This window comes from Acinonyx jubatus, chromosome B3 (genome assembly GCF_027475565.1).
Source record: "Acinonyx jubatus isolate Ajub_Pintada_27869175 chromosome B3, VMU_Ajub_asm_v1.0, whole genome shotgun sequence".
NCBI lineage: Eukaryota > Metazoa > Chordata > Mammalia > Carnivora > Felidae > Acinonyx > Acinonyx jubatus.
This window is the reverse complement of record NC_069386.1, coordinates 86,286,179-86,309,489: the sequence shown is the minus strand read 5'-3', so window position 1 is coordinate 86,309,489 and position 23,311 is coordinate 86,286,179. Positions and strand designations below refer to the sequence as shown.

The 23,311-nt window shown below is 38.6% G+C and overlaps 1 protein-coding gene across 5 annotated transcripts in view; it reads left to right on the top strand.

Moving 5' to 3' along the window:
- SEC23A (SEC23 homolog A, COPII coat complex component) overlaps positions 1-11,440 on the top strand; it is a 66,878-nt gene extending 55,438 nt beyond the window's left edge. For all 5 annotated transcript variants that reach the window (XM_027065621.2, XM_027065622.2, XM_027065620.2 and 2 more), the window contains one exon: positions 10,048-11,440. In XM_027065621.2, coding sequence (XP_026921422.1) covers positions 10,048-10,137 — 90 coding nt within the window. In that variant the 3' untranslated portion in view covers positions 10,138-11,440. The remainder of the gene's footprint in view (positions 1-10,047) is intronic.
- The last annotated feature ends 11,871 nt before the right edge of the window (positions 11,441-23,311 follow it).

Below are 23,311 nucleotides of genomic sequence, written 5' to 3'. Positions count from 1 at the left end.
AAAGATACATATCTGAGTAATTAAAATACACGAGTCATTATAAGATATGTTCTTTTAGAAAGATATAAAATATAGAGGGTTTAGAGAAGGAAGAGAGGAAGAGAGCACATGGTGGCAGCAGGAGACAGTGTGTGATAAGAAAAGAGCTCAGGAGAGGGGACATTTCCTTATAGAATGGTTACTATTTGAAGAAGTAGAAATTGTATGAGGAAGGGAATTCCAGGTAGAGGACAGTAAGGTACAGGGACATATAGGGATGAATAGAACAATAAACTGGAACTGTATTGTGCAGTTAAATTGTAGAGGATTTTGAATGCCAGATTGAGTGCTGAGGAGCTGAATCTATTGGTAAGTAATAAAACATTACTAAAGGCTTTTGGGCAGAGGAGCACATTTGAGTCTTAGAAAATATAGTTGAATCTTAAGATTAATTGAGAACAGTCTGTAGGTTGAAACTATATTTTGAAGTAATCCAAATGAGGGGGATTGAAGGCAAGATAGTGAAAAGGAATAGATTTTGGTGATATTTTAAAAGTGGAACCAGTGAGATTTGCTAGAAGTTGTAGGAAAGTAAAAGTTACTCTAAGGCAAGATTGCTAAATGCAAAATCGGAATTCTAATTGGATTCTAGATTAGAGAAAACAGCTATAAAGAACATAAATGGGATGATTTGTATCCCATTTGAATATGGACCATATATCAGATACAGGTATAATATTAAATTTCTGGAGTGTGATTCTGCTGTTGTGGTTATATAGGAGGGTGTCCTTGACCTTGGGAGATATATCCTGAAGTGTTTGGGGGTGGGGCACCTGATTGGCTCAGCCGGTTAAGCATCCGACTTTGGCTCAGGTCATGATCTTGCAGTTCATGCATTTGAGTCCCGTGTTGGGGTCTGTGCTGACAGCTTGGAGCCTGGAGCCTGCTTCAGATTCTGTGTTTCCCTCTCTCTCTGCTTCTCCCCTGCTCATACTCTGTGTATCGTTGAAAAATAAATAAACATTAAAAAAAAACTGTTTGGGGGTAAAATATCATCAAGTGTTCAACTTACAGAAATGATTCAACAACAAAAAAAAGGAGAGGAAGAATATATAGAAACAAAGCAAATGTGGCAAAATAAAATGTTAATCAGTGAATTTAGGTAGAGTATGTGGGTGTTCATTGTACTTTTTTCTCAACTGTTCTGTAGGTTTGAATTTTTAAAAAATAGTTGAGGGAGGGGCGCCTGGATGGCACAGTCAGTTAGGTGTCCAACTTCGGCTCAGGTCATGATTTCGCAGTTTGTGAGTTCGAGTCCTGCGTCATGCTCTGTGCTGACAGCTCAGAGCCTGGAGCCTGCTTCAGATTCTCCTTCTCTCCTTCTCTCCTTCTCTCTCCTTCTCTCTCTTCCTTCTCTCCTTCCCTTCCCCCACTTGTGCTCTGTCTCTCTCTATCAAAAATAAATAAATGTAAAAAATAATTGAGGGAGTACAAGGTAAATGTAGGGTTTTGAGCCTGGGTAACTAGGAGAACATGTGCCAGTAAGTGGGAAGGTAGAGAGAAAACGTTTGATTTTAGGCACGTTGAGTTTGAGGTAACATCTAGATGGCCAAATTGAGCAGGCTGTTAGAAATTTGGGTTTGGTGATGAGGCAAGGATGTGAAAGTTGATCATGGACAGTTATATTTAAAGTCATCAGTGTTACTTGTCCAAGGAAAGTGCAGAGAGGCAGAGGAAGGATGAGATAAAACCTTGAGGAAGTACAAGTGGTAGGAGTATTTTATAAATAATCACAGAGGTGGGAGGAAAATGAAAAGAATACTATACCATGGCATAATAGGTGAGGGAGGACTTTATAGAAAAAAGAAGCAAGAGAGTTAACAGATTCTGAGATGCTGCAGATGTTTGAAGGAGGGTGAGGGTAGATGGATTTCAAGGGTCATTTGTGGCCCTGGTAAGCAGTTATTTTATTTTATTTTATTTTATTTTATTTTATTTTATTTTATTTATTTTTTAATGTTTATTTATTTTTGAGAGAGAGACAGAGTGTGAGCAGGGGAGGGGCAGAGACAGAGGGAGGCATAGAATCTGAAGCAGGCTCTAGGCTCTGAGCTTTCAGCACAGAACCAAACGTGGGGCTCAAACTCATGAACTGTGAGATCATGACCTCAGCCCAAGTCGGACATTTAACTGACTGAGCCACCCAGGCACCCCTCTGGTAGGCAGTTTTATTTTATTTAAAAAAAAAATTTTTTTTTAACGTTTATTTATTTTTGAGACAGAGAGAGACAGAGCATGAACGGGGGAGGGTCACAGAGAGAGGGAGACACAGAATCTGAAACAGGCTCCAGGCTCTGAGCTGTCAGCACAGAGCCCGACGCGGGGCTCAAACCCACCGACCGCGAGATCGTGACCTGAGCCGAAGTCGGACGCTTAACTGACCAAGCCACCCAGGCGACCCTCTGGTAGGCAGTTTTAAATAGTGGTTGAGTAGAAGATAGATTGTAAGGAATTAGTGGGTGCTAAAGAAGTGGAGGTTGTAATTGTAAATGGTTCTTTTGCAAATTTAGCCTGATTTCAAGTAATAGGATAGAAGGTTGATTGTTATTAGGGTAAAGGCACGGAGTTTATTTGTAGACCAAGTATAAGATGCTGACAAAATTACAGCTTATAACAGCTTGTAGATATTTAAGATCCTCAAAAGCAGATCATGTGATCACAAGCACGATACGGAGTTTCAGCATTGATAAGGAGGCAGGACGTTTATTTCTGCAAAAGCAAATGGTATGAAGGGTGATGACAGAGAAGGACATTGAGGAGAGAAAGCTCACATTGGGTAATTGCCTATTTCTTTTCAGTAATGGTGAATTATTTGTTAAGAGTGAGAAATGCTAGGGGTAAAGGACTAGAAAATAGAAAAGATGTTAAAACAGCTATAAGAAGGGGCGCCTGGGTGTCTCAGTCGGTTAAGCATCAGACTTCGGCTTAGGTCATAATCTCGCGGTCCGTGAGTTTGAGCCCCGTGTCGGGCTCTGTGCTGACAACTCAGAGCCTGGAGCCAGTTTCAGATTCTGTGTCTCCCTCTCTCTCTGACCTTCCCCCGTTCATGCTCTGTCTCTCTGTCTCAAAAAAAATAAATAAACGTTAAAAAAAAAAACAAGCAGCTATACGGAATATAAGAAAGCAACAGCAGGTAAATAAGAAGCTTTTACAGCAGTGAGGGGCCACTTTATTTACTATTAATTTCTGTAGCTTGCTTCCATTATGTTCTTTAGCCATGCTTTATTGTTCAGGCATTGCATCAAAGATGATAGACTTTGGGGGGTGATTTAGCACTTCGGATAAGAAAGATGGACACATTAAAGGGAGTGCAATAATTTAGAGCAATGTTAAATGACTATGAAGTTCAGGCTGGGTAGAAAATAAATGAAGCAGTGATTAGGATGAAGATGCCTTCCGTTTGAATATAGAGGTGCCTCAATATTTTGCCCTCATTTCTCTGCATACACTGTTCTTCTGGGCAATTGCATACATCCTGTGTCTTCAGCTTTCATCTGAGGCTAACTTACAAACCTCTCCCTTTGGTTTGGCCTCACATTGAGCTATAGACTGTTACATATCACTTGAGTTTCCTGTAGTCATTTCATAAGCTGTGTGTGCCAACTTGAACTTCTCTTTCATACCATCTTGTTCTGCCTGACTTTCTCATTTTTACAGAGGGCCCCACCATATCTCATTTCCCAAGGCTTGGAACTGTAGTCATTTGCATTTTATTTTCTCCCTTCTGTCTCTAACTATTCACAAATGGTTGGATCTATTTCCCTTATCTGTTCCCTCCTTTCCCGGTCACTAACTGAGGTCAAGCCCTGTTACTATTCACATCGACTGTCAGTGCTTCAGCCCTTTTCTTTCCATTTTGGCACTGGCCAGAGTAGTCTCTGTAATGCAGTTCTTGGTCAGAGTATTTCCTAGAAATCATTAATCTTAAATAACCCCTTATGGAATTACATATAAACTCTTTATAAGACCTTCTTTTGAGGGTCATTTATGGCATAATCCAAATAAGTTTTCCCACTTTTAGCTACTGTTTAGTCTTATTCCACTTTGAATATACTAAGCATGTTACCCTCTGTGTGACTTGTCCCTATCACCACTTGTACACATGGTAGCCGTCCATCAAGGCTGAGTTCAAAGTTCACTTACTCCTTGAAATTTTTTCTGTCATTGCATGACTTGATTTGTATACTATCTCTGCCCCTTCATTCCTTATTTTCATCCATTAAAAAAAATTTTTTTTTAACATTTATTCATTTTTGAGAGTGAGAGAGACAGAGCATGAGCGGGGGAGGGGCAGAGAGAGAGGGAGACACAGAATCAGAAGCAGGCTCCAGGCTCCAAGCTGTCGGCACAGGGCCTGATGCGGGGCTCGGACTCATGGACTGCGAGATCATGACCTGAGCCGAAGTCAGACGCTCAACTGACTGAGCCACCCAGGTGCCCCTCATCCATTTCTGATGGGTCTTATCCCTCCCGTTAGATTATAAGTTACTTGGGAGTAATAGCTATGTCCTTTTAATTTTTGACTTTCCACAGTACTTAAATGTAGCATGTATTGAGTATTACAGATCTGGGCAGGAGAACAGAGATTAGAGTATGGGAGCTTTGTGGAGGTGTTCAGGAGTTAAGGAGCATTTATGATATAGATAAATAAGTTGAATCCATGGTCTAAAAGTTCTGAAAGGTAAGGTTTTTATAGTGAGGACAGGAGCTCACTCTGGGAAGATGTAGAAAGAGTATATAGCACATGAGAGTAAAAAATGTATGCCCATATAATGGATATACATATACATCATCAGTATCACCCTCTACCCCATTCCACTTGCTGTAGAACAAAAAGCCAACTATGACATGGAATTTTGGAATACAGAATGTACCATAAGTCAGCCTTTCCATTATACTTTAGTTATCTGAGTACTGGTTTTAGTTCTGGACCTCACAACCAAAGAGAAACTTGTTTAGGGAAAAAAGTTGCAAGAAAACAGGAAAGTAGCACCAGTTAATAAAGTTCATGGAAATGGTGATTAATCGTCATTATGGAGAAGGGGAGGTTGAAGGATACTTTAAAATAGTGTTTGTCGGGTCCCCTATCAAATGCTCTGAGGGGCCAGGTGACTAACAGATGAGTGAAGCTGGATGAATATAAGAAAATCTGATACTCTCATTGTGAAGAGGCAATACCTGGGGTCAGAGGGCTTATGGGAAGGATACAGAAATCCTTTTCCAAAGGGGGTAACTGTTCCTCCCCTCCAGCTGATTGTTGCCATTCACATAATTTAGTTAACAAATGTTGTGAGCCCACATTAATGCAGACCAAATAAAATATATCTTTGTAGCTTAATTTCTACATTAAAAAATATAGTTTAGGGGCACCTGGGTGGCTCAGTCAGTTAAGCGTCCAACTTCGGCTCAGGTCATGATCTCACAGTTCATGGGTTTGAGCCCCGCGCCTGGCTCTGTGCTGACAGCTCAGAGTCTGGAGCCTGCTTCGGATTCTGTGTCTGCCTCTCTCTCTGCCCCTCCCCTGCTTCACGCTCTGTCTCCCTCTCTCAAAAATAAACAAACATTTAAAAAAAATTTTTTTTTAATGTAGTTTAGATCATGTAAATAATAACTTGCTTCTTGCTTTTCTGGGTTTAAATTACAACATGGGGGCACCTGGTTGACTCGGTAGAGCATGCGACTCTCGACCTCGGGGTCGTGAGTTCAAGCCCCACATTGGGCATGGAGCCTACTTAAAAAAAAATTACAACATGGAGATGTAGTTGGTAGACTTATAAAGAACTTGTTGAGCCGTTAAACATGGAGAAACATATTCTGGGCTGGTAGTTGAAACCTCTATAAGTTTTCAAAGTCTTCTCTTTGCCTTTTCTTCCTTGTGTATTACAGAGTTTAATACGTGCTTGATATGCACGGTAAGACTTGGTAAATATTAGTTTTTCTTGTTATCAATGGGGAAAAAAATTAAGTCTCTCCCTAAAGATATTTTAAATAGGAAAGAAAATCTGTTTTAAACTTTGAAGTTTAATTATTATAGCCTGGAAGCAAAGGCATTAGAGGCATAAATGAGAGCCCTAAGGTCTTTCTTGACCTATGATTTTTGTAAATTATGCTAATATTTTTATAGATATCATAACTAATAAATTGAATCTATGCTGTTTTAGTTACTGTGCTAAGATTTTTATGCAGTCCTATTTAATCATCAAAACACTCTTATGAGGGAGTACTATTAACTGTATTTTTCAGAAGAGGAAATTGAGGCTTATATAGCTTAAGTAACTTATCCAGGATCACGTAGGCAAATTATGGCAGGTCTGGATTTGACTCTAGGCCTTTATGACTGGAGAATCTGAATTTTTAATCATTAAATTAAATTGATGATTGCTATTTAGGAAGTTAACTTGGTAGCCAGGCATTTTACTAAAAATTATACAATCTTACACTTTAGTTTTCTTTTTGTCAGAAATCGAGTCCCCAGTGAGTTTTATCTATGGATGGCCTGAAGAGGGCACCACAGCAACACTGTTTCCCCATTGCTTGTAGTGCTTCATATACTAAATGATATAAAGTTTAGATCTTTCTGCCTGAACCTGGATATATTTTAAGGAGGAAAAAGGCACAGTTGAAAAATTAAGATCAATCAGCTGCAAGTTTTTGATAAGTTTGAGGTGATCGTTACTATTTATAATTTCAAATAAGATCTCTACAGTATATAAATTAGAAAATTGATATATATTTTGCCTTGACCAGGAGAAATAGATCTGAGATTGGGTGAATTGAGGTAGAAAATGTGTAAATTGAAGAAAAATCAGGAATAGTTGCAGAAAGAAAAAATCTAAGAGCTACCAGGTTATTACTAGTTTAAGTCATATTTTTGAGACCTTTGCTTCTCTGTGTTAACTGTGAATGTTGAATAAGGAAAGATATTTCAGTGTTATAAAATAATAGGTTTTTCAGAAAAGGTAATAATGATAATAGTTGAAACATGTATTCCTGTTGTGTGTGTCAGGTATTCTGTTTCTTTATACAGTTGAACTTATTTAATCATTATAACAACCATGTGAAATAGTTCCTGTTATTATCCTTATTTTAAAGATGAGGAAACTAAGACACAGAGGGGTTAAGTAACTTCCTCAAAGTCATACAGGCAGTAAGTGGCTGAGCAAGGAATTGAGCCCATGCAGTCTGGCTCCAAACTCCAAGCTGTTAATCCCGGTGCTGTTGTCTCCCTTCCTAAACAAGTTTTTAAAATTCTTATAATTAGCTCATGAAAATACATAATAAAATGGACTTTTCTTTATTCAGCAGAAGTTATGGCAGGTCTGTGGCTATGCCAGACTAGAATTTACAAGAGCTATAAATTTCCATCTTACAGTTGATCCTCACTTGCTGAACTCTGAAAATTACCTAACTACTTTGTTTTAGATTTTTTATATTTACTTATAAATGAGAACTTGAGTATTAGGTGAAAAATTTAAAAATCCAGATATAAAATCTAGAAAACCTTTTTTAAAAAAAATTTTATTTATTTATTTTGAGAGAGACAGAGAAAGAAAGAGTAAGTGGGGGAGGGGCAGAAAGCGAGAATCCCAAGCAAGAATCCTGGGGTTCAATCCCAGCAACTGTGAGATCATGACTTGGGCCGAAATCAAGAGTCAGATAGATTCTCAACTGACTGAGCCACCCAAGCACCCCTAGAAAACCTTTTTCATTATTAGTGGATTGGATTACCAGGGTCATTCTGTCAACACAGTTTTTATTAAAATAAAGGATAGGAATTTTCCCTAACTCTTGTTACTTAGAACCCACAGAGATCAATTAAAGTGACTTGAATGAAAAGTTATAAGAATAGTTTATTTTAAAAATGCTGTGTGGACGCCTGGGTGGCTCAGTCAGTTAAGTGTCTGACTTTGGATCTGGTCATGATCTCACAGTTCATGAGTTTGAGCCTTGCATTGGGCTCTCTGCTGTCAGCACAGAGCCTGCTTCAGATTCTCTGTCCCCTTCTCTGTCTGCCCCTCCCACACTTGTTCTCTCTTTCCCTCTCTCTCAAAAAAACAAAAATTTAAAAATAAATAAAAATACTGTAAATATTCTTCCTTCCAACTGGCATTTCTGTTAAAATATGTGCAGTTTTTTTTTTTTTAAAGTGGGGGGAGAGGGCCAGAGAGAAAGGGAGAGAGAATTTCAAGCAGACTCCATGCTCAGTGCAGAGCCCAACGTGGGGCTTGATCCCGGGATTCTGGGATCATGACCTGAGCCAAAATCCAGAGTCAGATGCTCAACTGACTGAGCCACCCAGGTGCCCCCAAATATGTGCAATATTATTTTCCTTATTTTTCTTTTTTTTTATTTGAGAGAGAGCTGTGAGCAGGGGCGAGGGGCAGAGGGAGAGGGAGAACAAGAGAACCTCAAGTAGGCTCCATGTTCAGCACAGAGCCTGACATGGGGCTCTATCCCATGACCCTGGAATTACGACCTGAGCTGAAAGCAAGAGTGAATACTCAACCAGCTGAGCCACCCTGGTGCCCTGAAATATGTGCAATTTTATTTTTTTATTTTTATTTTAGAGAGAAAGCGAGGGAGCACAAGCAGGAGAGAGGGAGAGAGGGGGAAAGAGAGAAGAGAGGGAGGGGGAGAGAGAGGGAGAGGGAGGGGCGGGGAGAGAGAGAGAGAGGGAGAGAGAATCTTAAAAAGGCTCCATGCTGAGTGTGGAGTCCAGTGCAGGGCTCTATCCCATGACCTTGGCCAAAATCAAGAATCAGAAGCCCAAAATCAAGAGTCAGAAGCTCAACCGACTAAGCCACCCAGGTGCCTCTCAAGTGTATTTTAGTAGGCAGCAATAATCTCACCAAGAGAGATTTATTCCTTAGTAGTGATAAAAGCGGCAATACAGTCAAGACAAATGAGCACTTACTTTAGTACTATAAAGATTAAGTTGGGTCTGGAGCTATTCTGATTCTGCGGTGCAAATCTGATGCTGACCACTTACTGGTAATGCAGATTCTGCAAGTGAAAGGACATGGTTCAGAACAAGACTGCCCCCAACTTCAGATGCCAGCTGCAGGTGGGATCCCAGGTTCCCTGTACTTCTGACCAACTAGCTACAGATCTGTGTGCGTGTGCGTGCGTGTGTATGTGTGTGTGGTTGTAGGGGGTGGCTTCCCCACAAGCCCCCCCTCAGGTTTGATAATTCCCTAGAACAACTCACAGAACTCAGGAGAGCACTGTTACTTATGATCACAGTTTTATTTTAAAGATTACAAATAAGGATTAGCGAAGAGACCCACAGAGTGAGGTCTGGAAGGGTTCTAGATAGAGCTTTTGTGCTCTTTCTCTGTAGAATCAGGTTGTGTCACCCTCCTAGCATTGATAAATTTGTTAAACAGGAAGCTGCACTGAGCTTTGGTGTCCAGAGTTACTTGTTTGTTTCTTTACTACCAGCCAGGATTGATTGAATCTCCAGCTCCCTTCCTCTTTTCCCTCCCTTCACCTCACTTCCCTTCCCTAGAGGTCAGGTTGTCTTAAATCCCCCCACCCCACCCTCTAATCATATTGATCTTTCTGGTGATTGGCCCTCATCCTGAGTTATCTCATCTCAAAGCATAAACTCAAGTGTGATCTGAGGGCTTATGAATAACAAAGACACTATGTTTTCAAAGACACTATGTTAGGAAATTCCAAGGAATTTCCCTCTTGGGAACCTGGGACTAAGTAAGGCCAGTCAGATTCTGTATTATACAACTGGAGCATAGGCATTATTCTGCTTACAGTGATTTTCTTGTGATTTATTTATTTATTTACATTTTAAAAAATGTTTATTCCTTTATTTTTGAGAGAGAGAGAGAAAGAGAGAGAGTAGAGAGAGTATGAGCACACATGTGCACAAGCCGGGGAGGGGCAGAGAGAGAGAGAGGGAGACGGGATCCAAAGCAGGCTCTGTGCTGTCAGCACACTCTATGTTAAAACTGCTATGTTTTAATCATAGCAAATATCTTTCTTTTCTTCCAGGAGTCTGGAGCACCTATTCTCACAGATGATGTTAGTTTACAAGTGTTTATGGATCACTTGAAGAAACTTGCTGTGTCAAGTGCTGCTTGAAGTGCTAAACATATTAAGGACACTTAAGATGAAATAATACTTCAATTTCCTTTTTCAGTTTATCTGTGGAAACCAATACAGGTATCTCTCTAGACTCTTTGTATTAGTATGGTTTGAGACATGTGGAAAAATGTTCACATTTGTAGAATAAGCTGGAATATAAGAGCAATAAGAACAAATTTATTTTGCTTGCCACAGTATTATGGCTGGTTTTAGAAATCTGAGGTCTTTATAACTTAATTATGTTAAAGAGTTGAAATAGAGTTGGCCTTTCACTACAGAGACATAACTCATTTGTATATTGCAGAAAAATACAAAGTGGCACTGAATGTCCTTGCTGACTTTTTGAAAACTTGTTTCTTGATTTTAACCAAGTAAGCAAAATCATTGACAGTAATGATAAATGTGAACATTTTTGCCTATTCATTGAAATATATCTGTGATTTTCAAGCACTTATGTATACACCTTTTTCTGTACTTATTCTGTTAAGGCAGATTTATTTTTATGATGATTTGTTTAGGAATTATTTGACTTTATATATGGTAATTTTCATGAAGATAATTTAATGTTTTTGGTCATTTGGAAAAATAGTTTAGAGATGGAAAGTTTTTTGGGGTAACAATTCCACAACTGACAAATGTGAAATTCCCATAAAGTACCCAACCTATGTAATGAGATGTGATAAGTTTTTTAAAAAGGGAGATAGAAAATAAACCATTTTGTCAGAATGCGTTTTAGGAAGGCTTTGCAGTAAAATAACTGTCATCACTACTAAAGCAAATTTGGTTTTTACTGCATGGTTATGTTGTTTCCCCTTGTTTTTCTGAGGTAAATTTTATATTATATCCTTCAGTATTTTAACACTATTTTGGGAGTTTACATATTATTTCTTATTTCTGCTTCCATATTGTGAAATGTATTAAGTTCTTACTCAAACAGTATTATATAATATTTTGTTGAATTATATCATGTGGTGATGCTCAGTTTTATTTTGATTTATTCATTAGTATAATTCACTTTTACCTTTTAAAGTTTACTTGTAGCAAATGTTTACATTGCTAAAGCCAGATATGTTTGACAATGAAATTTATATCAAGTACTGCAAATAAAAGGTGGTGCTATGATAAATGCTTGGAAGGATAGTTTGATGATTGTACTTGCATGAACACAATCGTATGATAAAACAGAAACTTAAAAAAAAATGTTTATATGTTGTATTCAATTAAATAAATTGCTCTGTTCCATTTTATTTGAATTGAACTGTGCTAGGCCTAAATACCAATAAAATATACTTTTTCTGTGTTTTCCTGCTTATTTCAAAGTCTAATAAAGCCTGAGAAGCCTAATGTAAAATTAGAGCAATTATAAAATCTGCTATGAGTAGATTAAAACTTATTCATTTTTTAAGAATAGCAGCTTTATTGGGGTATAATTCACACACCCACACAATTCACCCATTTAAAGTGTACAGCTCAGAGGTTCTTAGAATATTCAGAGTTGTGTAATCATCGACCACAGTTATTTTAAATGTTTTTATGTATTTTTGAGGAAGAGAGGAAGAGCACAAACAGGGGAGGGGCAGAGAAAGAGGGAGACTGGGGTGTGAAGCAGACTCTGCAGTGACAGCAGAGAGCCTGATGTGGGAGTCAAACTCACAAGCTGTGAGATCATGACCTGAGCCTAAGACAGATGCTTAACCAACAGAACCACTCAGGTATCCCAACCACCATCAGTTTTAGAGTATTTTCATCCTCCCCAAAGTAGTTGTTTTGGCTATAAGGAAATTGTGTTTTGGAGTTAAACACACTTTTTTTTTTTTTTTAATTTTTTTTTTTTTTTTAACGTTTATTTATTTTTGAGACAGAGAGAGACAGAGCATGAACGGGGCATGAACGGGGGAGGGTCAGAGAGGGAGACACAGAATCTGAAACAGGCTCCAGGCTCTGAGCTGTCAGCACAGAGCCCGATGCGGGGCTCGAACTCACAGACCGCGAGATCATGACCTGAGCCGAAGTCGGCCGCTTAACTGACTGAGCCACCCAGGCGCCCCTAAACACACTTTTGAAAGCCCCTGTGATGTTGATACATGTTTATTTGTGTGGCTCCTTAACTTAAGCTCTTTAAGAATGCATTGTTACTCTCGAATGATAGAAGTCAGTACTTACCCTTTACTTCTAACTCAATTACACAAGCTTGAAGCACCTTTGTATTGAAGGGATAAGGAGGAGCAAATGTGTCATGCCCTTTTAACTTGACATTTAAAAGAAATAACCTGGGATCTGTTTGTGTCTAATTTAGATATTACTAAATTATTAGCTGTTTAATTTGATTGCTGAAGAACGAAATGTTTAACCCTTTTAATGAAATTTAGAGTGAATAAAGAGCATTTGTGAACTCAGCAGCAGCACTGAGAAGCTCCAGTAGGTCCAGAACTATTTTGTATTCACTGTTGAGCCTACTGCCCCCTAGTGGCCTTACCTCTAAAAACAACTTTAGGGGCACCTGGGTGGCTCAGTTGGTTAGGTGACTGACTTTGGCTCAGGTCATGATCTCTCAGTTTTGAGTTCGAGCCCCGCGTCGGGCTCTGTGCTGACAGCTCAGAGCCTGGAGCCTGCTTCAGATTCTGTGTCTCCCCCTCTGTCTACCCCTCCCCTGATCACGCTCTGTGTCTGTCTCCCAGTAATAAATAAACATTAAAAAAATTAAAAAACTTTAGACCTCATCTGTGTAGTTTTATTTTGTTGTAACAGCATAAATTTATTCTTTTGTTGGCTGATTCCAAAAGTGAGCTGACATTTTCTCTATCCAGTTCCCCACTTGATTGATAAACTTGCGTCTTATATTCCCTACCTCCACAGACTGCATCTGAGAATGTGCTTGTCCAGGCCAGAAACCAATGAATCATTTTCCATTCTTACTCTCCACATCATTAGTAACTATATTCACCAGTTCAGCCTCTCTAATAATCCCCCTAATCTATTTACTACTCTCTGTGTTACTGCTGTTCTACCTTCATCGTATCTTACATGGTTGGGGCAGCAGGCCCCTAACCAGTCTACTTTCCCCAGTCTCCTCCACCCCTCTCTTCAATTCACTGAAATACAAATCTGATGATGTCATTCCCTTTGCCCTAATAATAAAATCCAAATACTTTGATCCAGTAACATTGCATACTACATATCAATTTGTTCCTAGATCTCCTTTAGAAAAATAGCACAAGGGCGCAGATGAAAAGATGTGCAGTATTGGAGAGAGGTCTCTAGTTCTACCTAAGCATTAGTCTTAGGTGTAGTGTTTGGGAATTATATAGTGACAAAAGCGAATGCATTTTTCATTAACTGTTACAAATTAAGTGCTGTGGCTTATTGCACTTGGTTTTATTTTAAGTGAAAATAATTTTTCAGTTATTTTTCAAACACCAACAAATTAGGATTATTTGCTTTCTAATGCTCATCTTTCCATTTTATTTTCATTTTCCATGTTTCCGATATACATGCATGCATACTGTTTATACTCCCACATGCTTGATTTGTATTCATCTTGAGCATTTTATCAAGTAATTCAGATGGTTTCTCTTGCTTTTTAATAGTTTATGTAGTGAAATTAAAACACTTCATTCTTCCTTTCTTTAATAGAAAAACAAAAGCTGATCTAGATTTAATGTATTATTATCTGATGAATATAATAATCAGTATACAATACTAGATATGGAATAATGAAGTTACATTACTAAAGAAATTCAGATTTTTTTTCTTTCCCATCTATGGATTATACTGACATAAAGTCCAATAATTTGGGTTGAGGATGTGATACTGGGAAGTTGGGGGTTTTTTCCCTCCTAAGGAAACATTAAAAAAAAAACAAACCCAAAAATATTAAAATGTCTCAAGCATTTGGAAGATGGATGGAGATGTCAATTTTAGGCTTAATCAACACAAAATTAGCTATGTATTTTTAAAAGTTAAGGATAACACAGATCAAACCAATGAAACTTTCAAACCAGATCATGTAGCTTCCAAACCAGTGGAAGAAAAAAAGCAATAAAAGCAATCTGATCATGGGGCACCTGGGTGGCTCAGTCAGTTGGTTAAGTGTCCAACTCTTGGTTTCGGCTCAGGTCATGATCTAACAGTTTGTGGGTTCGAGCTCCATGTCAGGCTCTGTGCGGACAGCTCAGGGCCTGGAGCCTGCTTCAGATTCTCTGTCTCCCTCTCTCTGCCCCTCCCCTGCTTGTGCTCTCTCTGTCAAGAATAAATAAACATTTAAAAAAATTAAAGCAATGTGGTAAAAAAAAAAAAAAGGCAAGAAAAATGAAGGTAGCAAAGGGAAAGCATGGTAAAAGACAAAGGAAAAAATACTGGATTAATACTTTTTAGTGTATTTTATTAAAATTGAAAAACAATTAATGGTTTTTCACTGTAATGAGCAAAATCATGTACTATTTGAAGAACACTTTTTATTAATTTCAAGTTTTTTATTCATTTGAAGCAACAGATATAAATAGCAAAACTTTCTAAGTAAATTTGATATTTTCACAAATTTCATAAATTCCTAAATTCTTAAAACTTTCTTCGGGATTGATGCTAGCGACTTTTGAAAAGCTTCTTGGTAGAACAATTTCCACTATAGTATATAAGCTAGAAAATTGAAGATAAATTTCTATTACATTTGGTAAAACCTCTGAAGTTTTTCTTCTTTCACAAAAATGAGAGCAAGTGGCTGAGTGATGGTGCATATTGACATTTGATCCTTTGGTTTCGAAGAAATGTCCAGTTAGTTATAGATCAAGGCATTTGAATATTGCTTACTTCTTTTGACCATGTAGGACAAACATCTGTTACTTTCATGGTGTTCTTTGAAATTTGATTCTTCAGTATAAATGTTTATTTTCTTATATTTTGTTACAGCATATTTAATTGTCTTCTCTACAGTTTCTGTGTGCTGATCTAAAGCTTAGTGTTTGTTTGTTTTTTTAATTTTTATTTATTTTCGAGGGAGGGGGAGAGAGAGAGAGAGAGAACAAGCAGGGGAGGGGCAGAGAGAGTGAGAGGGGACAGAGGATTCAAAGCAGGCTCTGTGCTGACAACAGAGAGCCCGATGTGGGGCTCAAACTCATGAACCATGAGATCATGACCTAAGTAGAAGTCAGGCACTTAATCCAACTGAGCCACCCAGGCACCCCTAAAACTTAGCATTTTACTGTAAATTGTTTAAGCCTGGTTTAGACTGCAACTATTTTGAGTTTTGATTAATGACATCTAAAACTTTACACCAAGAAAAATTTCTAAATTGTTCCACTGATGTAATGATTTATTTTATTAAAACATTTTTTTCATGTTTATTTATTTATTTTGAGAGAGAGTGGGGTGAAGGGCAAAGAGGGAGACAGAATTGCAAGCAGGCTCCATGTTGTCAGCACAGAGCCCGATGCAGGTCTTGAACCCATGAACCGTGAGATCATGACCTGAGCAGAAATCAAGAGTCACATGCTTAAGTGACTGAGCCACCCAGGCACCCCAAGAAGCATAATTGTTTAGTTGTTTAATGACCAAGCCATCTAAAATTTTTCCTCTCATGAATTTCAGGGAAGATTAGATGTTATAATCATACATTTACTACCCAGGAATGTAGAAGTAGTTTCAAACTTGAGAAATTGTGGAATTTTGGAGTTCAAAGCTCCACCGAAGTCAAGTCCTACCTCTTTATCCAATTCAAGAATTCCCTGTCAAAGCCCCAGATTGTTGGTCATCTGACCTCTGTAAAGTACTTTCAGTGACAAGTAAAACATGATAGCTGTAAATTGCTGACTCCTGCAAATGACTTAACACGTTTAAAGATAATGTTAGTGAATTGGGAACGAATAACATGTCACATACCAAAATAAACCTTGACCAGAATTTGATGGAGAATATTTAAATCTGTTTTATACAACACATTCTGAGGAACTGTGATCATTGACCTACAAAGCCATCCGGCATTCTCTGATATTGTCATTAAAAGAGAGCAGGGCGGCCTATAATGCAGGAGGTGTTTGCCAATTTAGAAAAACCGCTTCCAAGCAGGACATCGTGCACCCACTTTCTAACAGAGCACTGTGTGTTTTCCAGCTGCAATAACCAGAGTATTTAAGTAAAGAAACGTGCATTGCAGAGCCAAGTGGTGTGAATCTGTTTTCCATAGGAAATGTGGCTTGCTCTCCTGGGGAAAATGCTGTTTTCTGCCCTGGGTCCAGATAATGCTCAGCTGCCTTAACAGGGCAGAGCAGTCCCAGAATGATCCTTCTGTATATGTTTAACCTATTCTGGGAACTGCACTGTTTGTTTTGACAAAGTAGGGAGATCCATAGAATCAACAATTTTTGTAGAGGTTAGAGATTTTTTTAAGAATAACAAATTTGGAGATTGCTTTTGAGTTACAGTAAGGATGTCATTTTGAACTGTGATAAGTATACTGATAAAAGAACCTCTAGAAATGAAGGATTACATTTCACTTTATTTAGTGCATTAGAGCAGATAGTTCCTGTCTTCAAGGCAATTTAAAAATAACTTAATCTGCAAAGGTTTAAACATTAATCTTCATAAAATCCTTGTGAGATGCTGATAGGTCAAATACTTTGCATGTTTGAAAACATCTGTGAAGAAGTAAAATTCAACAGAGATGTATCCTACAGCAGTACTTCCCAAACTTGAACATGCATAGGAATCACCTACAGATAATCAAAATGCAGATTTTGAAGTAGGTCTGAAACTGAGTCTGAGGTTTGGCACTTTTAACAAGTTCCCAGGTGATACCAGTGTTGCTTTCTGGACCACAATTTAAATAGCAAGTTCTGCTAAAAGCAACATTTTCAGCATGTTTTGGGACTTCCATACAAAGAAGTCCAACAGTCAGTTGGAAATGTGCATTCTAGAATCAGGAGACTCAGGTTTTGGAACCATAAGCATAGAGTTTGATAGCTGAAGCTGTGAAATTAGATGAAGTTCTTTTATTAATTATTTACTAAGTGCTAACAAGGTATGTAGGGAGCACAGTCAGGCAGTCTTCCTCTGTTGAGCATGGATTATGCCATCATGTATGGTCTCTTGCAACGTTTAATTCTAAAATTCTATTTTTAATGAGAACATTAAGCCAACTGATTTATCAAATATATCTTTTTCAGCAAGGAAGTATTTCTATTAGAAAAGCTATCAAGTTACTGAAATATTAATGGTAGTACAATATCATGTGACCAAAGAGAATGTTTTCATTGAATCCCGGGTTTTGATAATACCCAGAATTAGGTTCTGTATTTTAACAGGGGTTTTGAGAAAATAAGATCCTAAGTAATAATCTGTGAAATGGCTTAATTAACAATTGCCTTTAATCATTTTAAGGATGATATGTTCCATTTTTTAGGACCATGAGATAGATTGCTAAGACATGTTATGAAGTGTTCTTAATTAGGTATGTTTATTATGCATGAGGGTAGACATGGATCTTGCCAAAGTTAGAAAAATAAATTTAATAGTCTGAGCAGACTTTAGACCAACAGACTACAGTTTTGTGTATGTTCTTCTCATCTATTTACAGTGAACCTTTTCGATTATGTTTGCTTATTGAACGTCATACACACATTTGACATGGCTTGTTGTAAATGATTCTAATGATTAGTTTCCATTTGGAGTCTAAAGTCCAGCATGGTTTCAGGGAACTAATGTTTTGTTATTGCAGGTTCTCTGGCAGGAACACTCAGCACCCACTCATAGCACTGTGCGAACTCAGCCTATACCGGTGACAGCTACATCTGCTTCTCCACCTGCACCTTACAGTTTTATTTATTTAAAAATTTTTTTTAATGTTTTTTATTCATTTTTGAGACAGAGAGAGACAGAGCGTGAGCAGGGGAGGGGCAGAGAGAGAGGGAGACACAGAATCTGAAGCAGGTTCTAGGCTCTGGGCTGTCAGCACAGAGCCCAACGTGGGACTCGAACTCACAAACTGCGAGATCATGACCTGAGCTGAAGTCAGACGTTCAACCGACTGAGCCACCCAGGCGCCCCTACAGTTTTAAGTTAATAGCATTTGTTGTCTGTAAAACTTAAGAATCTGACTGTATCTAATGAAGGAGACTAACTGGATTGAAAAAACTCTCCACCTTTCTGCAAGACCTTCCATAAAATCATATTTCTGTGGAATGATGTGGGGATTTCTTTTGATTAAATAGATTATGAAGCTGTGATTGTCAGAGATACATTTAAATTTGTCCAGAGAATACTTTTATTTATTAAGAATATAATCACAAAATGTGTTTAATAATGATGTAGCTATGATATATGTTATATATGGCTCAGTTTCTGTCATAGTTAAAACCCACTTATAACTTAAAACCTAAGGTTACCACTACAGAGGAAGAAAACCAAATCTTTTACATAGTGTATGAGACATGTCAGTCACCATGCCTGCTACACCCGAGATGTCCTCCCTCTTACAGCCCTCTGCTGAGTTAAGCAGCCAACCTCAGTCTCTTTCCTAAACAAAGGGATGGGATCAAATTTTCTAAAGGCACTCCTAAAAGTTGAATAGAAAAATCCAGAGAACAGTAGCCATTCTGTAATGAGAGGAAAAATGATAGGAAAGAAACAAAATGTGTGGAACATTAAGGTTAAGATCCATGAAGTCCAGCTGGGGAATGGTTCCTAGATTGCCTTGAATCTTGCAGAATTGCTATTTCTGGAATCCTTTCATCCTGATTCCCAAATGTGCCCTTACAACAAATCCCCATTATGTGAGAAGAATTAAACTTATTGGTGAAATGAAGATCACAGTGACCATGATAAATTTACCTTTTGACCTGATATTGCAAAGAATAGGGATTTGGTATTCATGAAACTAATCAGAGGAACTGAGAGTGTGGCACATTTGGATACAGTCCCAGGAGTCGTAGTGTTTTATCTGCCCATCTGGTTTAGGGGTCTTTCTAACACTATCCAGCAGGATTACGAACTTACAGCTTTCTGAAGACAACAAAAGCCTTAATGTCAATGAGTAACAGGAGTTATATATGATTCACTCCACATCTTTGTAACTAGTATATTGAATGAGTAGGATCATGAGCCATAATTATGAAAGCTACTGTAATTTGTGTCTGTCTGTCCCTTTAAACTTGTTCAGCGTGTGTAGTTTCCCACCCCTCAGCCACCTAATGGAGACTGTAGCTGGCTGATCACTTTTAGGTTACTCCCACCAAATAGACTTAAAGATCACTCTAAGTCATAGACATAGTCCCATTTAACAATGGCTAGGTCCTGTGCTAGGTGGGAAGCATGCATCACCCCATTTATATTTCTGCTTGATGGCCTATTTTACAGCTCACTCTGGGATCTGCTATCTATGTTATCTGGACATCTTCGTCCAAGCCCTTTGTTACGCACCCACAAGAAGAGTATGAATGGTATGCATAAAGAGAATCCCACTGTCAGTCTCTGGTTCTTCTCTCATAGATACTTCTTTTTATTATTATTATTATTTTTTAAATGTTTATTTATTTTTGAGGGAGAGAAAACGCACGAGCATGAGCGGGGGAGGAGCAGAAAGAAGGGGAGACACAGAATCTGGAGCAGGCTCCAGGCTCCAAGCTGTCAGCACAGAGCCTGCTGTGGGGCTCAAACCCATGAACTGTGAGATCATGACCTGAGCAGAAGTCGGACACTTAACCAACTAAGCCACCCAGATGCCCCTCTCACAGATACTTCTTAATCAGCATGTCTTGGGAATGGGTCTGTTTTCTGATACATTCTTTGCCCAGATTTTTCTCCTGAGTCCCACCCTCTCAACTCTTCCTCCACACTCTATTTCGTGATATACAGTTCTTACTGTTATTCCTAGTTACAGAATTTGCTTATAAACTGCTCAAAGTAAACCTTAACAGCTGAACCTTCATCAACCAATTCTTTTTTACATTTTTAAAAATGTTTATTTATTTTTGAGAGAGAGGAACAGCATGTAAGTGTGGGAGGGGCAGAGAGAGAGGGAAACACAGAATCTGAAGCAGGCTCCAGGCTCTGAGCTGTCAGCAGAGAGCCCTATGCAGATCTCATGACCTGAGCTGAAGTCGGATGCTTAACTGACTGAGCCACCCAGGTTCCCATTCATCAGCCAATTCTAATGAAAGGTTATGCTTGCCTTTAAAATGCTGGACAAAGCCACCTGCCTGCTTTTCTTGTTAATGAGGAAGGTGACACGAGGCAGCAGCTCTCTGCACAATGTTGTGTGGTTATGGTCTTTTCTGCCTGCTGGGTCTACTCTACTGGGTGGGGATTCCTTGTGGGCTATAACCACAGGAAGTCCCTCCCTGCTTGGAGTCTGGGTTAAAAATGGACACTTCTTTTCACAACTCAATGACACCATATGTAACATAAATATTTCTTGGAAGTTGTAGCTAAAAAGTAACTCAGAGATATTACCATTCAATCACTATATTATATGTAATAGTATGTAGGTTACATAAGCCCTCAGAGATTAGAGATAAAAATGATTTATACCGCAGTGCTTTGTGCTAAAAATATCAGTTGCTGATGATTCTAGAAAGTTATCGAACTAACCTACCAGTCAGATATCTGTAGGGAGGAAGGCATATTTAATATTTGCCTATCAATGAAAGATTTTTTATGTGTTAGAGGACTCATACAATAGAGTATAATTGTCATTTATTTCTGAATCCTGTGACTTCATAAAATTAATAAAGTTTTATTTCTAGCAAATTCTTTAGTATTAAATTTTTAGAAGGATGTGAGACAAAACTTGTCAAGAGACAAAAATGATTCTGTGTTCTTTTTTTCTGTTGAGGAATGTGTCATTACATTTCTCTGTATTATTTTCACTTTCTATTATTTGTGGAATTGCTGAACTAGTTCTTGAATTCAGGGAACACTTTAATTGACTCTGATTTTTTATATTATTAAGCCTTCAGTGAACAAAGGAGAGAATCACTAAAGGAAGAAAATAAATAATAACATAATAAAAACAGCAAAGGGAAGCATTTCAGAGAAACATGTTAGAAAATGCTAAGGATAGGGGAGCCTGTGTGGCTTAGTTGGTTAAGTGTCTGACTTTGGCTCAGGTCAGGATCTCATGGTTTGTGGGTTCAAGCCCTGTGTTTGGCTCTGTGCTGACAGCTCAAAGCCTGGAGCCAACTTCAGATTCTGTGTCTCCCTGTCTCTGCCCGTCCTCTGCTTATGCTCTGTCTCTGTCTCTCAAAAATAAGTAAAAACTTTAAAAAATTAAAGAAAAAGAGAAAGTGCTAATAATAAATTTCAATCGAGGGGAATATTGCTTGGAGTCACTAACCCTTTTTAACCTCAGGGGGGCAGTAGCTACTACATAACTGAAAACAAATCATGCTTTAATATCTTCCTCCTGCACTTTAAATTCTGAACTTTTCTAGTTCTTTATGTGATTTTTTTCCTATCAACACCCATGCTTTAGTATTTGTTTTCTGAAAGCTAATACCTACTCCTGTCTGAAATAATTGGACCTCAAAAGTGAAACATAGTTTGTTGAAAGTGTACAAAATTGGAGAGATGACTTTAGTTCCACATCATGCATGACAAGCTTTCATAATCGGAGTTCCCAGAAGAAAATTATAAATACATGACATTTTTTATTTGCTTTGTAAATCAATTCTTTTAAAAGCAGTGATTATGGACTCTATAACACAATAAGAGAGGCTGCATTGATATTGAGGTCACACATTATCCTAGTATCTCCAGATGTGACCATATTTTTGGCTTATAATTTCTTGTAGAATATTTAATATTTTGACCATATTTCCATTCTTGTCATAACCTAAATATAGATTTAAAGTATGATGATAGTCTTTTTCTTTTTTTTTTTTTTAATGTTTATTTATTTTTGAGAGACAGAGCACGAGTAGGGGAGGGGCAGAGAGAGGGAGACACAGAATCCGAAGCAGGCTCCAGACTCTGAGCTGTCAGCACAGAGCCTGACATGGGGTTCAAACTCACAAACCCTAAGATTGTAGAGGCCAGTCACACACGGAGAGTCGGGACACCGAGACTTTTCTTTCCAGGAAGCAGCTTTATTTGTGCCAGCACAGGCTCATCGGGCTAAGACCCCAAAAGGCTGAGCCCCAAGTGCAGTGGGGTGTTGTCTTTCATACAATTTTTACTCCTTTGTCTCCCAATCAGTCTGAATGGGCAGTCTATGTTACAGAGTCATGAGGAATGCCATGCATGCACACATAGCCAGGTTACCTTCCCTTGTCTTGAGGTTTTCACCACATTCCTAAGGGAGGGTCTCTATCACATTCCCCCCTTTGATGCTCAGATCCCCTATCTTGGGTCAAAAAGCATCATCTTAGTTTAGAGGTTTATATTTCCATAACATCATCACATGCGTGGCAGTTTTCTTTTTGACAATTACCTCAATAAGGCTGGAGACAGACCATATAACCAGGGGAGCCAGGCAAGGTAGGATTAAGCAAGGCCCCCAAATCAAGAGGATAATACCTGTGATGGTTTTGAATCCCCTGAGTGTTCAAAACCATCCTCCAAATACCTCCCCGGGGTTCCAACCTTTCCAGGTCTGGACTAGGACATGAGCAACCGTTCTCATTCCATCTGTGATCTCCTCTAAGACTTTTCCTTCATCATCTATCTGTAGGCAGCAGTTGCTCAGATTAAATTTTCCACAAACTCCTCCCTCAGAAGCAAGCAAGCAATCTAAGGCCCAGCAATTTTGATAGATAGCATTGTGCATTTTGGTCTGCTGCTTGGCTAGTAAGTTAAGAGCTCTGGCAGTTTCATCGGTTATAATTTCTGCAACTGCTTGCAGTCTGATTATGTGGTTTAGCCTGTAAATGGGAGTGCAGTAGCCCCAGGAGCAATCCTCTGCCCAGGTGGCAGGGACATAATATTGGATTATATGCTCGGGAGGCCATTCATCATCTTTCCAATCATCAGTTTGTAGGGCACGTCATTTCCATTGAGTCTCCCTGTCCCCATACACTTGGACTCCCAATTGTTCCCCTCTGGCAAGTGGGAACAGGAAAAAAGATGGACGAATAGTTCTCAGCACACATGACCCTGACCTGAGGGACGTACTGTATGGGCTGTCCTTCCACATATCCAGTATAGTCCACCTGGGGCCCACCACTTGATGGCTGCATTGAAATTG